The following is a 16,331-nucleotide window of genomic DNA, read 5'->3' as shown; positions in this document are numbered from 1 at the left end:
GGCTTCCGCAGAACTGATTTGCAGTCACGACCTCCACACGATGTAGATATCGCAATCGCACTTATCAACGACGTGTTTCCTCGGACGCAAAAGTCGGACTCCTGAGCCGTCGTTGTTATCTTTGTCGTTGCGATCGGCTGCTACGGTCCCACTCTAAGCGGTTCTCTGAGGGACCTTCTCTACGGATTCGTAACTTTTCCTTCGTTACTTATTTCACCAGAATTAATCTTTATTACCTTCCTAGCAACACAGTTGTCGCCTCATTCCACTATTTCGCGAAGTCATTTGACTTTTTAGCGCTGGTTTCAACGTTCGAAATACGGACGATGCCTCGCATGTATACCCATGATCCATCCTTATCGCTGCGCAAGTCATACTCGAAGTCCTCATGTCAGACGTTATTCGAGATCGGAGCGTTACGCTTGAAGACTTCAACGCTCTCGTCTCGTATTATTAGCAGGGCTTGCACGGCAACGCCCAATGTTCCAAATATAAGTTTTTGTTGACACGCGAACTGTCGTTCATGTGTATATTTCTTTCGTATTTCTATGTTTACTTCTATTTCAACATGTGCCACTGCGCCAGTTATATCACGGTCACTGATATTGTTCCCATGTTTTCTCCCGGGGCTCATGATTAACACAGCTTCATCTCTGGTGCTCCTGGCAACATTTTTGATACAAATAAACATTGATATTTACGTTACCTCAGCAAGAAAGTTGCCAGAAGCATCGATCTGTCTACACCATGAGGTCTTGGTTGAGTTGCCAGTCATCGTGCCGTGAACGCCGTTGCTGTGTTCTTCTCGTTGGGCCAACTATCGCAGCTTTGTGTGAAATAAGCAGAAGAATTTTCTAATAGCGGCCCTCTACAGCACCTACCGATGGGGTAACAGCACTTAAATCTGCAAGGCTACATCCACGCTTACACTTTTATTATTTATTTATTTATTTATTTATTTATTTATTTATTTATTTATTTATTTATTTATTTATTTACTTATTTATTTATTTATTTGGAGCCCCAAGAAACGCACGTCAACCACACCTTTGTTAGAGGTTCATGGTTGCTGTACCGTACAGCCAAAATTAACAGACAGGACAAAAACAATCAAACGTCACATGACTGCAGCAATTGAAATATTTAAGGCTGTGGAAATATATGTGAAAACACGTGCTTATAGAGATAAAAAAAGTGCATGTGACAGGTTTCCTCTTTGTCCCGTCTGTAAATTTTGGCTGTATGCTGCAGTTCTCGAGATAGGCCCCAAGTAAACAAGGGAGGCAAAGGGAGAGGGAGGGACAGTGTGGTGCAATTTATTAAACAGTGAAAAGCGCGCAACACCATCTGTTAAACAGAAGGTGATAATGCTTTTAACCAATATGGCAAAAACCAGTATAAACGAAAAATGCAGTATTAGAACAGGTATGAAAAAAAAGAGAAATAGCATTTAAATATTGGTACATAAACAAATATGCTATACTCGTGCGAACATTAAACTGCGAAAGGTCACCATAAGTGCCGAAGTGGAAGTTAGATGAAAAAGGGAACCGTGTGCCATGATCGCAATATCAGTGAAGCATTTACAGAGAATTCAAAGATGGTTTTTCATGTTATCAATATCCTGACGAGATATGAAGCGAATTATTTGCCTATGTTCAGTGCTGCGAGGTTCAGGTCCATTGATCATGGGTAGTCCGAAGGCAAGAAACATAGAGTAATTTAAGGTTTAAAAAAATTACTCCTCGGCAAAGACGATGAGCCAGCCTTAAATCAACAAAAAGCGAAATCATTATATCTACAAGTGCAGGGAGGGGGTCATTGCCTATGACGGTGTAGTACGACGCGAAACAATGAGAAGTAAGAACAGAATAGAAAAGCGTGTTTTTCCTGTTCTGGTCGACCCGTTGTGCCGCTACCTATTGCACCGTACTAAGTACGAATCAGCAGCCCAGTAGCACGTTGTGGCACGTATCATCACAGTTCACTCTCAGTTAGGCGGCGCAGCAAGGACTACGCTGAAGCTTGCTGGCTTTGTCGGGAATGCCTGTAGAAAATGCGGTACATCCTGCGCTTCGATGGACTCATCTTGACCAAGATTGCTAGCAAGGTGGCGACAACGATTGCTGCTGCAACGCAGCCGATCAGAACCCATACCCAGTATGACACGACGAAGCGTGACGACTGGCTACTCGCCACGTCTGTAGACGATGAAACAGCAGTGGGAACATCCGTGGTCGTAGTTTCTGGGGTCGTGCTGCTTTGTGTAGTAACAGCCTCTGTCGTGGTCGCTTGTGTAGTGGTAGTAGCGACCGTGGTCGTCACAGGCGGCGGGGTGTAGGACACGGGAACGACGTTCGACGTATTGGAGTGGAGACCATGAGAATTTAGGACGCGAGCCGCTAGGTAGCAGCTCCAGTCTAGGGCACCGTCTTGGCGACGCGAAGAAAGGACGCGGGAAAGGGACACGGTGACGACGTGTTTGTCACCGGGGCATCGCGGGTCGAGATTTCCTTGCACAATGTCGTCTGCCGTGATTTCTGTCTGCTTCTCGAATCCTGAGCTTAGCTTGGCATACTCTCGGCTGGCTCGAATCTCCACGCCTGAGGCTGCAATCAATAAAATAGCATATTGTAAAAACGTCCTCCAGTAAGTACAGTGCTTCTTACGGCAAAACCTTTGTTGAGAGGACGAAAACCAATCAGACACCCTAGCACAGGTAATAAGTGAAGCTACATCCTAATCAATATTACTTGTGCACTGAAATTTTAAAACATTATGACCTCGGCTTTGTTGTGAGAAGGTTCGTCAAAATTACACAACGTGATAAACTGTTGTCGAGGTTGAACTGCAATGTTCGTCCTTGTCCACTTTCCGTACCAAGAGTGAGTGTTCTCGCACGGTCTGCTTATATACTTTTGCGATTATTTGGATGTTTCCCTCCTAAAAATTATTTTTTTAGCTAAGGCCATAGTGCAATTTCCAATACAATCAGTAAATCATTTCTGCTCGCATTGTCCTAACACCTTTCCGCCAGTTCTGATGGCGTGCATTCGCCAAAATCTTGTTCATATACGTGCCCAACGTATCGCACAGAAGCGTTTCGCCAATAAATGCAGTGGAAGGCAAGTTTCGATCTGCTATTACTCTTGACCAATAACAATCTAGACAGGGGACTTGGCAATCGTTAAGAACATTGCTTTCCAGTGCGCCTTCAATAAACTGAGTACTGAGAACCCATTTTATTTTCTATAATGTAATGGCAGCAACTAATACCGTTAACCATGCTTTACACGTTCAACTTGAAATGCTGTAAAAGTGTCGATTGAACAAAAATGCACGAGATATAAAAGTTATCTGAATTAGCTTGGATCCTTTGTCCAAAGTTTCGTGGTCATTTGGTGCGTAACTCAGCCGTCGTTGCACCACGCTCTGGTAATCCTTCAGAAAGTTATGTGCTAGAAACATCAATATATTCAAAGTGAGAGCTGTTCTCCCGCCTTTAACATATCGGAACTCCTTCAGAACAAGCTACTGAGCATGTGATCAGGCCTATTGCTACGTCAGGTACTAAGCCCTGTAGGAAGTTTGTATCTCGAAAGCTACAGCGACTGAAAATAACAGTGTTAGATGTCTTTTACGAGATTGGGAGAAAGGAAGCTTCTGTAGATTGGGAATTGAGATTCGGAACGAAATTGAGGAATTGAGGAACGAGATTGGGGATCCAGGAACCTTCTGTAGGAATTAGTCACAGATCTTGTGACTAACGAAGTGGATTCCTAACTTTTGACAGAGACTCTACTATGCAATCTAGGCATGTCTGAAGCTAGCGCTCACCGTTCCCGTATGTCAGATGAGCTCCGGGCCATGTCCACGTGAGTTCCACAAGCAGCGAGTCGTTCACGCCTGGACGTACACCCGTTACCAAAAGGTCCCGGATGTCTCCTGGAGGTACCTGCTTCTCCACAATGTCCACCGTCACCTGGAAAGACCCTCCGGATGCCACCCTCTGGAATGGCTCCACCACCTCCTCGCCTGCGCCGCTCGTGGGTTGGGCCGTCGAATTGACGAAGTCGAAGTCGTCGATTGGGTACTCGGACGCCGGTTCGATAACGCCCGTTTCATTGGCAGTTTCTGGCGTGCACGGCGCAGTCGCGAAATGGGAGAGAAAAAAGAACAGAAAGAAATATCGATCAGCTCTGAGGTTGACCACACCAGCACAAAGCAAATGCGCCGAAGCTGAGCGCACCAAGAAAATCCGCAGCATTAAGGCCGATCAACAGAAAAACATATCTCTGAAGCTTGCCTTCGATTCATTTCAGGCTTGCAATAATAGTGCGCAGCGCTGAGGACTGGTGAAAGGATCTTCACTTCAGAATGAACATGTGCGCTTCACAGAAAGCAAGAAAAAGAAAGACATGCTACGGAAAACGTCTTTCCACGTCATTGTAAAGCACTCAAGCTCAAGCGCTCCCCAGTGGCTCTTCTGTGGGTTGCGCAGACGATAACGTATGGAAGTGATCTGATTTTGGCGGTCAGTGTTTCAAAAGTGGTGGTAGACCCATTGCTATGGTCATCATGACTAGATTATTTCAGATCACTGCATAATGAAAACCTCTCGCAGCGATCTCCTCTTATCCTGTTCCGCTTCAGCGCGGATCCTATACCTTGTACGTGTGTAAATTTCTTTTCTAATCGCTCCATGCAATCACTTTCCACAATCGACCCCCTATCCTCTCTTTTGCAGCCATATTATTAGCCTGATACATAAACCTGATACCTTGTCTATGCCCTACTTCACCTGTCCAACTACTCGTCTTCTTCTTGGTCTCAAGTAGGAGTTCACCTATTGATGCTTTCTTTCTACTCCACACTGGTGCATTACAACCTCTTAGCGTATGCGCTTATGATACCATATATGTTCCACCAGTCACCGCCTGGTCGTTAGATGCATTTCGATTTTGTTCTTTTTCTACGCAATACCTTGTAGATCCAGATATTTTTTTTTCGGTAAATGAACGTGGGGAGCCGGCCTCTACTCGTTCTTATTGCCGGTAATGTCTGGCGGCTGCTGAGCCACGCTCACGATGACGAAACGCAACATGAAATGCCCAGGACGGGAGTTTGACAAATACGTGATGTTCTACTCGCGCCCTGTGCATTTCGTGCATAATGATAATTGCAATAATATTAATAATAGCATTAAGAAGAAATATAACATGGAAGTGTTTATTTAGACCTCTAAACATTGTGAGGGAGAAGGCAAGAAAAAAGGCGATGAACGATTGTAGAGGTAATAAAAAAATGGAGCTGAAAATATGGTCACTTCACGGTAGAGGTTATGGTTACAGTAAATATCTAATTGCAAAAGTACAATATATACAAAGCAAATCGCACTAAAGATAAACAGGGTATGTTGCTGACTAAAATGTGACAAGGTAGCAATCCAGACGTTGGCTGCATAGTTTACTTTAGTGACGTATTTCCCTCGTGGCGGTTCGTAATAGTGATGAGTAAACAAGGCGGCCCACCAGGCTACATGCGCTGTTCACTCAAACGCGGCACGTTTGAGGGCGCTGCAATCGCGACCCGCAAACGGGCATGTCACGTGCTTCTTTCTTTTTAAATATTTTCTGGGGTTCCTTTGGAACGCAGAAAAAAAAACAATCGCTAAATGTATTTGCAATACCCTGTAAATGCTTCTCGACAGCAAACACTACCGTCAAGAATCTTCCTTAGCACGTCGCGATTAAAAAGATGTAATGCCGGTGACCAAGTGGCCACCCTTCCGGCAAGACAAAGAGAGACTCACCCGTTGCCGCAGAAAACAATGCGGTGCTGAAGAAGCTGCCAGAGCCACTTCGTGGGTCGGCCAGCCGCGTCCTCTTCTGGCTCGACACGTGCGCTGTCACCGCGTAGCGCCCTTTGCCCGTGAACTGCACGAAGTACCCGCTGTACGTTCCGTCGTCGGCGTGGATGTCAGGATCTGGTTGCGTGCAAGGACATGTAATTGTCCTGAAACTAAACTTCAGGTCTGGGCGAGTTACATATTCCAACACGCGCCTTCTCTGCTTGAGACACCGCCGAAGGGGTTTGAAATAAGTTGTTTCTTTTTTTTAGGTTTCTTTGTATTTAGAAGCGATTCACAGGGGAGGCCAAACAAAGAATGTTGCTGGAGCCAGTTTTCGGCATGGAGACTGTTCTGCTATTCTAAATGTCGGCTCCAACCTGAGACATGTCGGGTTGGATTAGAAAAAAGAACGCAAGCTCAACGCACTGCTTGACGCAAAAGTTAACGTTCCACTTCTTTTTTTCAGAAATTCACGAGCAATACTAAACGCAGAGCAAATCAATGCATCACATTTACGGCCTCGCAATTCCTCAACTAAAGTAGATGTTGCAGTTCTCTAACCTGCACACCCGTTGTTACCCCGTCTAAAGTAGACAAACACGTTAGTTTGCAGCTTCAAAAGAATCGTTACAATATACATGTGGGTTTTGCAAAAGGCCTAATAACAAATTAGTGGCATATGTAGGTACGGTTTAAAATGCGCCAATTGTTTCCTTTTTAAACCTCATAGCTCATGCGACTCGCAGTGTTGCTACATCTGTTTTCTTACGGCGTCAAGAAACTCTAAAATGGGAACTTTTATTTTTCTTTTATTTATTTTTTAACTTTCAGTAATTTCAGCAAAGAGCGAAAGCCTAAAGAAAAAACCTGCTTTTGTACCGTCAGCAGAACATGTTTATTTCCTACAAGAAAATTTCATTAAGCTCGGTACAGCAGAGACAGTTTTTAGCAGACTTTCGCAATTCACAAACATTCCAGTAGGAATCGGTCTAAGAACCCCGCCCCTTAGTACATACCTGTAAATAATATGCATAGCATAAGCACTGTATCAAGCATTGCATGCAGGACGCGTTACCTAAGGCGCCCTCGTCTGCAGCTCAGGACTACATGAAAATGCCCCGCAAGGTGTTGTTAGCTATGGAGACTATGTTACCTATGTTAGCGATGGAAAACATGGGGAATGCGGGAAAAAGAAATTCAAGACAATGAACAAAACAAGAACAAGATGAAAGAAGACAAGCCCGCTTGTCGAAACGTTGGCTCCAGCTTTCACCTTGTGCTCGTTTTGCTCATCGTCTATGTTACCTATGTTAGACTATGGAGAAGTTAACATTACTCTGTCGCATAAAAACAGAATTAGGCAAGCAGGAGCGTAGAAAACATATTTTCACGGTTGAATTGCGCACCAAACTACTTGTGCGTAAAATTACGTGCCTCATCCGTGAGCTCGATTTTTGCTTACCTCTGAATGTTATTGCTGCAGAGATTAGGCACTGGTACAACTCTTAAAGACAAGTCTACAAAAATTGCTTTAGCCTGAATTGTGCTGCACGTCGTCACGTGCTGTGGTAGTGTACGATGATCGTGAACGGCTGTGATCCTGTGTTGTGTCCGCCGACTGTATCCGCTCCTGAAGGAGCGGATACAGTCGGCGGACACAACACAGGATCATAATGTCATCGATCTGGTGACTTACGTTCATTATCAAAAGAAATGTAAATGGTTATCCTTCGCTATGTTTTTGGACATTAAAGACACTTATTGCAATGATGTTCATGGTGCTATACTTGATGCTGTTAAATCGGTTTGTCTTCGTGGTGGAGTGTACCACTAGACCTGCAGATGCTTATATCATGAGGTATCTCTTTGTGCAGACTGGTTACGGTCCAAGCTGTCAACTCTACACACACCGTGATGTTCCCCGTGGTGGCGTCTTGAGCCACAGACTATTCAACCTTGATTTTTTGAGTATCGTGAAAACTATACCAAGAGCCCTCTAGTCGTCAATGTGCTCTGATCACATCTGCGTGGATGTCAGGGTTAACAAGTCCTCAGATGTGCGCGAGGCTTCCAAAAGCCGGGGATTTAACATCTACGTATTTTAGTGAACAAGGCCTTGACTTAAACCTGAGAAAACTGCGCTGGTCGCGTTTGTGCGGAATCCAATGATGTACGCCATATCTATCAATAGGCAAAACCTTCGTTACGACAGACGCACTGGCGGGTCATCATTCTTAGGGCTTTTCATTGATCGAGACTTCACTTGGAGTCCCCATGTGGCCTATCTGAAGAAACGCCTAACGGCCGTTTCATAGTTTCTTCAAATTTCTTGGATAAATACTGGGTATCTGAGACACAGCTTACCTCTTTCGACCATTACTTGTAAAAGTAACATCCCCACATTCGAGCGTGTTCAGGCGCAGGTACTCAGTGTTTGTCCTGAAGTGCCGCGCTGCACATCAACAGCGGAAACCATTGCGATAGCCCAGGACTAGCCCGCCACAAGTCATATGACATTGGAAGTGCTCAGATCACACTACCCGCGCCCCTTCGCCCCACCTGCCAGAAGACCGGCACAGTTAATCCTTTTGCGAGAAGATATTGGTACACCATAACTGCCTCCCTGGAGAATATACGTCTGACAAGAGGTTGTCGGCGCCTCTTTGGTGTTTGGCTCAACTCCAAGTTCTTCTTTCCGTACCAGAAATTCGAATGAAAGCAAGATTCTCGTAGCAGGAGCTGTCACCAACTGTCTCTCCTCATGCTGCACGAGCCATGCAAGGCCCATCTTCAGATTTACGCTGATGGCTCGACAATTGTGGGCGGATCTGCAAGAGCGGCAGATCCGGTGATATCTGCCAGTTCCAAGGCAGCCGTGCGTTGTCTACTGTCTGCTCTATATGGAAGACCACAAGACCAACAAGCGTTGGAAGTAAGACAGCTATATCACCAACAAGCAAGGAAATGACATTACGCCACCCAGGATGACTACGGCATCACAGGCTACGAACATGCTGATGAGGCTGCTAAGAGGGCTAACAAAAATGACCGTCAAGGAAGCCATACCGCTATGAAGAACCGATGCAGCAACAAAGCTTCGCATTCTCGGGCGTGATGTCACACGATACATGTGGAACACGAAAGGTTTCCAGCACACTCGACTGCGCTACCTGTGCCCATCGCTCCGACTCCGCGTTCCATCTGCACTATCCCGAATCTACACAACTGTTCTCTGCCAACTGTGGCATGTAGTAAACTTTACGAATGATTTGTTTGCCGCATCGGAATGACTGACAGTGCTGGCTGTGAGAGTTGCGGCAGCGAAGAAGCCATCGAGCATGTCCTCTGTTGTTGTCCTCACTACAGCTCCCAGAGACAATCGCTCGGAACGGCGTTGGCACGCTTAGGTTGTCGGCCGGTTCGTGAGCAGCAGGTCTTGGAGTGCCGGTTGATGAGGTCTTCGCACCTGATGGCCTAGCTGAATGACTGTGCCAACCCCGCTCTCCTTTGTGTCATTGTGTGGGTGTGTGCGTGCGTGCGTGCGTGTGTGTGTGTGTGTGTGTGTGTGTGTGTGTGTGTGTGTGTGTGTGTGTGTGTGTGTGTGTGTGTGTGTGTGTGTGTGTGTGTGTGTGTGTGTGTGTGTGTGTGTGTGTGTGTGTGTGTTTGCTATGCATCTTTATCTTTCTGTCCCCCCTTACCTTATCCCCTGTGCTGGGTGGCAATTTGAATGTCTATCTACCACTTAACCTCCCTGCCTTTCGCATCTGGCTTATATGTCTGTTCTTATCTTTCTAATTCCTTTTCCCCCTTCTCACTCCCACTGAAGGGTGGCAAACTCGATTTTCGATTGTGGTTACCTTCCCCGCCCTTCTGCTTTGCTTGGTATTTTTCTCTCCTACTTACCCCTTCCGTCGTCATGCAACGATAGCGTGACAGTGTGCTGCTGGTTCGACGCCTTGGGACGGTAGACTGTGGCGAAGACGGCGGCGTCCAGTACTACCTTGATTCCCTTCGTGACCTTGGCGTAAATGACTGCTCGGTCGGGACCGTCCACAACCATGCTGCTCATTTCGCAAGTGACCCGGATAGGCTCGTCGACGTCTTTGCTGGCCTGCGACTTGACGCTGACGCTGACCTCCACTGGGCCGGAGCTCGAGCTCTCCAAGAGAAGTGTCCACGTACCAACCTTCATAAACAGAGTCGGCGTGCCAAGCTTCGGTAAGGAAATTGTCAGTCTTACCCCCTTTACGGGATTCTGAACCTAATATATTTTCAGGGAGCACTGACATGACATCTCCGGCTCGTCTGTTCTGTTGTTCGAGGAAGGATGAAAGCTTCTCAACCCTAGAAAAATATTTGCATGCTGTCAGAGTGTCTCAGAGAATTTACGCTTTAATATTTGTTTCTACGAAGCAACTGGGGCCAAATTCACAAACCTTTTCGTTTGTAGGTACTTTTTGCCATTAGCCGGCTTCACTAAAGATATGTCCAGCACCTGGGTTGGCTTATATTTTCTTTGATGAAAAATTTAGCGTAAGGCGTTTTTGGGAATAAGGGCCCTGTTTAAGTTTCGCTGTAGATGAGGTGGATGCGTCGCGATGTCTTAATACATCGGCTCGCGCCGCTACGGATGTCACTGCGTCTGTCAAATGCGACCACGCTTAGTGGTGACGCGCATTTGTTAATAATTTTATGAGTAATGCCATCATGCCTGGCTTTATTTTTACGCGAAGCCAGTAAGTTTATCTCTATTACGACGTCCTAATAGCGCCGATGGCGCCGGGCCTGAACTTTCGAGATGAACATTAGTATCAAATTGAAATATTGCCTCAAGCAACAGCGGGATATTGGAAAGACATTGTGACAATATTTTCCCTACCCTTCATAATTGCTTAATATGATTTCTTCCCGTGCGAGAAGCAAGTGGTAGGTGTTCTTTAACTTTGATAATGCGTCAATATTCCGTTAATCGCAACAAAAATATTAGTCACCCAAGTTCTCCCTCTGGTTCATACTTCCATATTTCTATATTTTAACGTTACACTTGTCACGTTCCGTTACATCACACTTTAATTTAAGAAGCGCTTTTTTTAAGTTTCTTTGTTATCTTCAATGTTACCGCCCTAGCTGTAAGTCAGCGCCGGCATTATTACCCGTTTCGTGCAAATTTGCAACCTACACTGCCTCGTTCAGGAAATGTATAAGGATGTTTATATTTATACTACCTTTATATATATATTCAGGCTATCACACTTTCAGCAATATAAGCGTGACAGGGCCTGCGACAGGCAGATTGCTCTTTGCCTTTAGCCCAGCCATGTGGCTCACCTTTGCGGGACTTGGAATGGAGATCACCACGTCGTTCCCCTTCACGGTTTCTCGGCACTCCTTGCATCGCTGTCCGCTAGGATCTGTGAGCCAAGCTTCGATTTTCCCCGTTTCGGGGCGGTTGCGGGTCACGTGGACCACCGTCCCGTTTCCCACGCTGGAGTCCACTTGGAACTTCTTTTCTAGAAGGCTGGTGAACTCTTCCTCAGACTCCACCAACTTCGAGGTATAAGAAGAAGACGAGAACATGTGGGCTTATATGAACACCTGTCTCGTGAACTGTACCGCTGCAGTGGGTGTGAACAGAAGCTAGGAAAAATGGACACCTAGGGCGTGGCACCTATTTGGCGCACAAGCCTTATCATTTGCGGTACCATAACAAAATCTTTTCAGCAAGCATTTCTCGAAAGAGTACCGGATTGCAATTTCAGTTGCAAGACATTTACTACTCGGAGCGTTATCCTCCGGCAGCAAGATAATGTTGTGATGTTTCTGAGCCATGGCGGTGAAGTTTTCTACCCTAATACATATAACCTGGGAGTGCACTAACCATCCTCATAGGCCAAATACCAGTTACACAATGGAGCAGTGGGAGGCACATCTCGCCCGCTCCGACCTGGCATGACATAAGTCCTTAATTAGCCAGGTCAGGCAGGTGGCAGAGGCCAGTGGGGCCCTGTACTGAGAGGCTCCGACCACCCCTCCTTCAAATCTTTTCCATTGCAATAAAGTTTCTATTTCAGGCGCAAGAAACTTCCCACACGTTCCCGTCAGAAGTTCCTATAAGTACTTTCTTGGTTCCTATAAGTACCGCTGAAGGACAACACATAGCGCTGTCTTCCAACACTGAAGATCGAAGTCGGAGAATAGAACAGGACAAAATAGAGTAGAGTAGAATAGCGCCGTGTGTTGCCTTTCCTGTGTATGTGCTCGTCTTTTTACCGCTACGTTGGATCATGTTGAATTGAGTTTATACGCCGCATACACGTGTACATAAGCGGTTAGGACTAGGAGGGGGGAAGGGGGAGGCGTAGTTGCATTAGTGCAACTTGAAAGCTCCATGTCCCCTTAGTACAGAATGAACTCTGTAGGAACAAGGCAAGTGCTGGTGAATGTTTATGCGGTGGCAATCACTTGTCCCATAACCAACTTCATTTTCAATTTTGTCCCCTGCGGCGCAATGCACTATGTTCAGTTCCTCTTTGCGGGCTCAACTGTCTCTATTCGGAAGAACGAGAATACTTAGAAAAGGAGGAAAACACGGAAGAGGCAGTGACGTGTAGCCACAGATTTTTCGGACAATGTCACTAGATCACACCCCAAAACACTCGTTCTCCAGCGAACGGTCACTAAGTGATTATATGAATTGCTGAGAATTTTATCTTATCATAGGTTTTATGTGTTCCCAGACAAAAATAATTGTTCCGTATCGGTTTTTAAACTATAGCTTTAGATCATATTTCCTGCTGTGGCGAGTCAGAAACTCGGAACGCGAAAAGGAAATGCAACCCCCGAGTTCCTGAAAGGGCATCCGATCTCAAGATAGCGCATTACATACAAAAGGAATTTCGACGCGCTATTGGCTCGCTAATAAGACGTTTCGTATACGTATGTCTTTACAAGGGCCGACCGAATAGAAACACGTATATATTTCTTGGGATAAAATAATCGCGAGGCATTCAATGTAACCAAAGATTCTTGGGGAATTTTACAAAGGTAGTTTGCTAGCCATTTACGTCATTTTAAAATCACTTAAAAGGCCTGTAAATGACTCAAAAAAGATTTTTTATGGTGTTTAAAGCTTGCTAAATTTAGCTACTTATCGATAAGTTGCCAGCAATGAAGAGTCAAAGCATTGCCATTACCGCATCAATGCTGAATCACAGAGGTGCCTTCGTTATAGAGATTAATTCTTCTGGAATTGCTGTTCAAAACATCAGACCAATTTCAGAAAGCTTCTCATTTATAAATGCTATTTGCCATCGGCCAGCTGCCTTTGCTAATAATATGTCCAGTATCAGGATGGGTTTAAACGTTTTCTTTTCGACAATTTTAGCTTAAGGGCTTTGTTGTGTGTGAATTTGTGGACAGCTATAAATTGCGTCACTCCTATGATTTTAAATGTTATTGTATTTTCTGTATCAAAGCGACTGTTGTATCGTACGTATTAACCTTGTACCCTCTTCTCTCTCGAATCTCTTAAGGGTCTGGAGAAAAATTGAATAAATAAACATAAATATATAAACAAACACCAGATCCGAATAACTATTTTTCTCGTGTATACGTATTCAAACAAATCAATTACTGAATTACGCATACCGTGTGAGCTCGGGTCACGGGGTCGTGTTGGGTCGTCGTGGATGACACGAAGGCAGACTCCAGTTCGTCCACGAGGTTTCCCTGCAGGTCGCGGAAGGCGAACGCTTTGCCGCGCGTCGAAGTGGCCAGTTTTTCGAGACTGTGGTCGGCTGTGGCTCCCAGGGCCAGCGTGCTGACCACGACCTTCGAGGCGACAACCCGGGGCAGCACTTCGACGATAGGCGGATCTACGTTCTCCTCGCCGTCGCTCATGAGCAGGATTGTGGCGCCCTCCGGGATCTCATTGGCGGTCGTTAGTAGCTGAAAGTAACGATGAGCATGCTTTAATGCAAACTTCACCAAGCCATGTGAACTGACAGCATATTTGTTTATGTGGGCTTGGTGGTGCACTTTCAGTTTATAAATATACAGGGACTTGGAGCACGGACGAAGGAAGAGGACCGGACGAGTGCTGTAATGGTCAAGAAGATTTATTTTATGGTGGCCGCTTATATGAAGCAACCCCTGAAATCGACGCAATATTTAAAGACAGTAATCTAGAAAGTACATTTCACTCCCTTGCAGAACCGCCGATCTGTCACGGGTACACATTTGCCCTCTTTTTTTGAAATAAAACGCTTCTACCAAACCTCGAGCTGTTTTATCGCAACTACACTCAGTGAACTTTGCGCTCACATAATCTTGGCTTACAGGCGACGCATGCTTCCCTCGAGCAAACTTCCGAAGTAGGTTCCCAGCTTTACGACTGACAATATCAACTCCACTGAGCAAAAATAGAAGCCTCGGGGTTGAGATAACTGCTGTGTTCCGAGTATTTTCTTTTCGCGCCGTCATTGGTACGAGCTGTACTCCGCCTGCGTTAATACCAAGACCTGTCGGTCGTGAACGGGGTATGATGAGAAAAAAATACAGTCTAGAATAAGGAATTGCTATGTTAAACTAACACATTTTATTTCAAGCAGGAAAATATAATTGAATGCTCACTAACAGTTCCACTAAAGCGCCGCACTCTAAGTGATATAGCCGTCTAAATCTCACTTCCTTTCAGGGGCACCTCTTTGTACTTCCCTGCAGGTCTAGCTTCGCAATAGTAGCACACAACTACAAGTTTTCCGCTCAAAATTATCATTCTTGAGTGTGGTTGAGTGGTCCGTCGGTAGCTCATGGGTCAACATGCTCAGCGTAGGATCACAATTTCAGTCTACCCATCCGGGCCACGGAGTAAAGGGCAACTTCAAGGAGGCCTGTCATCACTTCGGCCCACTAAGAGAACCAGTTTTGTAATTGAAGAATAGTGGAATAGAGTGTAGTTACGAAGTCATCGCAATGACGGACAACGCCCATACATAGATTACGAAGGGCACCTTGAAAGACCTTTCAATGTGTCTTGCCTGACCTTCGCACGATGGTCAAAGGTTTGGCTTTCGCATGATTTTGACTGAGTAAGATGACCAAATATCCCCCCTCACATCCACACACACTCACGCACGCAAGCAAGCAAGCACACGCACACGCACGCTAATACACAAGCACAAGCAAAATTGAAGACTGCCGATTGGCGGTGTCATATACAGGGTGTTCCAGCTAACTTTAGCCAGAGTTTAAAAATGCGCAAATGCCGCTTAGCTGGACAGAACCAAGGTAATGTTGTTTGCCTTCGGCTGGAGATACTAAAAGATTTTTTTTTCCATTCCGCCTAAATAAATAAATAGTCCTATTTATTTGATCAGCTTCTCAAATATTATAATTATATGAAATTGTCAACGGTAATATTGTAGAGCGACATGAAAAACTCCCGATGCAGCTTTCTGTTGCTCAATACGTGCTACATAAAAGTGCTTTTCCGAGCGTGATAGAAGCCCGTAAATGCACGCCAAATTGTCGTGTGAATGGCCGCTCGAGGCACTTTGCTTGCATTCGCGGGCTTCTTTCACGCTCGAGAAAACACTCGATGAACGCAGTTTGGGAGAGCCTTCCTTGAAGCAGGGTCGACAGCTAGGCTCAGCCTAATTAACGCCCCATACCTGTCCATACGAACTCTCTCGCATGCACATAGGTCAATCAAGCTGTATGTTTACCAAAATGTCAAAATACCTCTAGGGCACTCTCGAGGCCGCATCCGATGCAGGTAAGTCCATCTGCTTTCAATCCGCGTATGGCATTCAGGAACCCAGCTCTTGTGTTTACGTTCACTGGCATCAGAGTGCGCACCACTTTGGCGCGGTCACTGAACTCGATGATGGCCAGTCGACGCGAGCCGTCTTTGATGTCGCCGATGTAGCGTGTCGCAGCTTCCTTAAGAAAGTCTAGTCGTCTGTGCTCCTGCATTGCAACAGTACGCACTCGAGTAGCGAATTTGGAGCATGGCCATCTCTACAGCACGCGACACAGAGGGATAGACAGGGGGAAAGGAACAAGGATAAATGAAAGGCAGGGAGGTTAACCAGGACTGAACCTGGTTGGCTACCCTGCAATATGTAAAAGTTTTTTCCGTAATTCACGTTAAAATCTTTTTACACCCTTTGGGGCTTATCTTGTCCCGAAACAATATTTGCCATGTACTATACGTGCACTTTCTTTAAGAACCTGCGCTTGCTGTCTCAGTTCCACGGCAACGGAACGCCATGTGTCACGGTTATGGCAAGCACACAGTTTTCGCCGTAGCCGTGACAGATGGCGCGACCGTTCAGTCACAGCGTAATCGAGCTATTTTGCGTAACGCATGGCTGCAGACGCTGCGCACATCAAATTTATTATGGACGAAACAAAGGAATAAATCATGCAAGCGTGGTAGTAATATTAAACTCAAAGGAATATGTCACCTGTGTGAAAT

At 45.6% G+C, this 16,331-nt stretch overlaps 1 protein-coding gene across 1 annotated transcript in view; it reads right to left on the bottom strand.

Annotated features, from left to right (window-relative positions):
* Nucleotides 1-1,292: 1,292 nt before the first annotated feature.
* The window catches only part of LOC139060798 (calcium-activated chloride channel regulator 1-like), a 46,263-nt gene continuing 31,224 nt past the window's right edge, over nucleotides 1,293-16,331 (bottom strand). The window contains exons 8-14 of the mRNA XM_070539957.1: nucleotides 15,593-15,820; nucleotides 13,499-13,798; nucleotides 11,180-11,398; nucleotides 9,755-10,037; nucleotides 5,813-5,986; nucleotides 3,838-4,134; nucleotides 1,293-2,609 (exon numbers count right to left, since the gene is read on the bottom strand). Coding sequence (XP_070396058.1) covers nucleotides 2,014-2,609; nucleotides 3,838-4,134; nucleotides 5,813-5,986; nucleotides 9,755-10,037; nucleotides 11,180-11,398; nucleotides 13,499-13,798; nucleotides 15,593-15,820 — 2,097 coding nt within the window. The 3' untranslated portion in view covers nucleotides 1,293-2,013. The remainder of the gene's footprint in view (nucleotides 2,610-3,837; nucleotides 4,135-5,812; nucleotides 5,987-9,754; nucleotides 10,038-11,179; nucleotides 11,399-13,498; nucleotides 13,799-15,592; nucleotides 15,821-16,331) is intronic.

This window comes from Dermacentor albipictus, chromosome 6 (genome assembly GCF_038994185.2).
Source record: "Dermacentor albipictus isolate Rhodes 1998 colony chromosome 6, USDA_Dalb.pri_finalv2, whole genome shotgun sequence".
In the NCBI taxonomy this organism is placed as follows: domain Eukaryota; kingdom Metazoa; phylum Arthropoda; class Arachnida; order Ixodida; family Ixodidae; genus Dermacentor; species Dermacentor albipictus.
The sequence above is the reverse complement of the archived record's forward strand: the minus strand, read 5'-3'. Positions and strand labels throughout refer to the sequence as shown.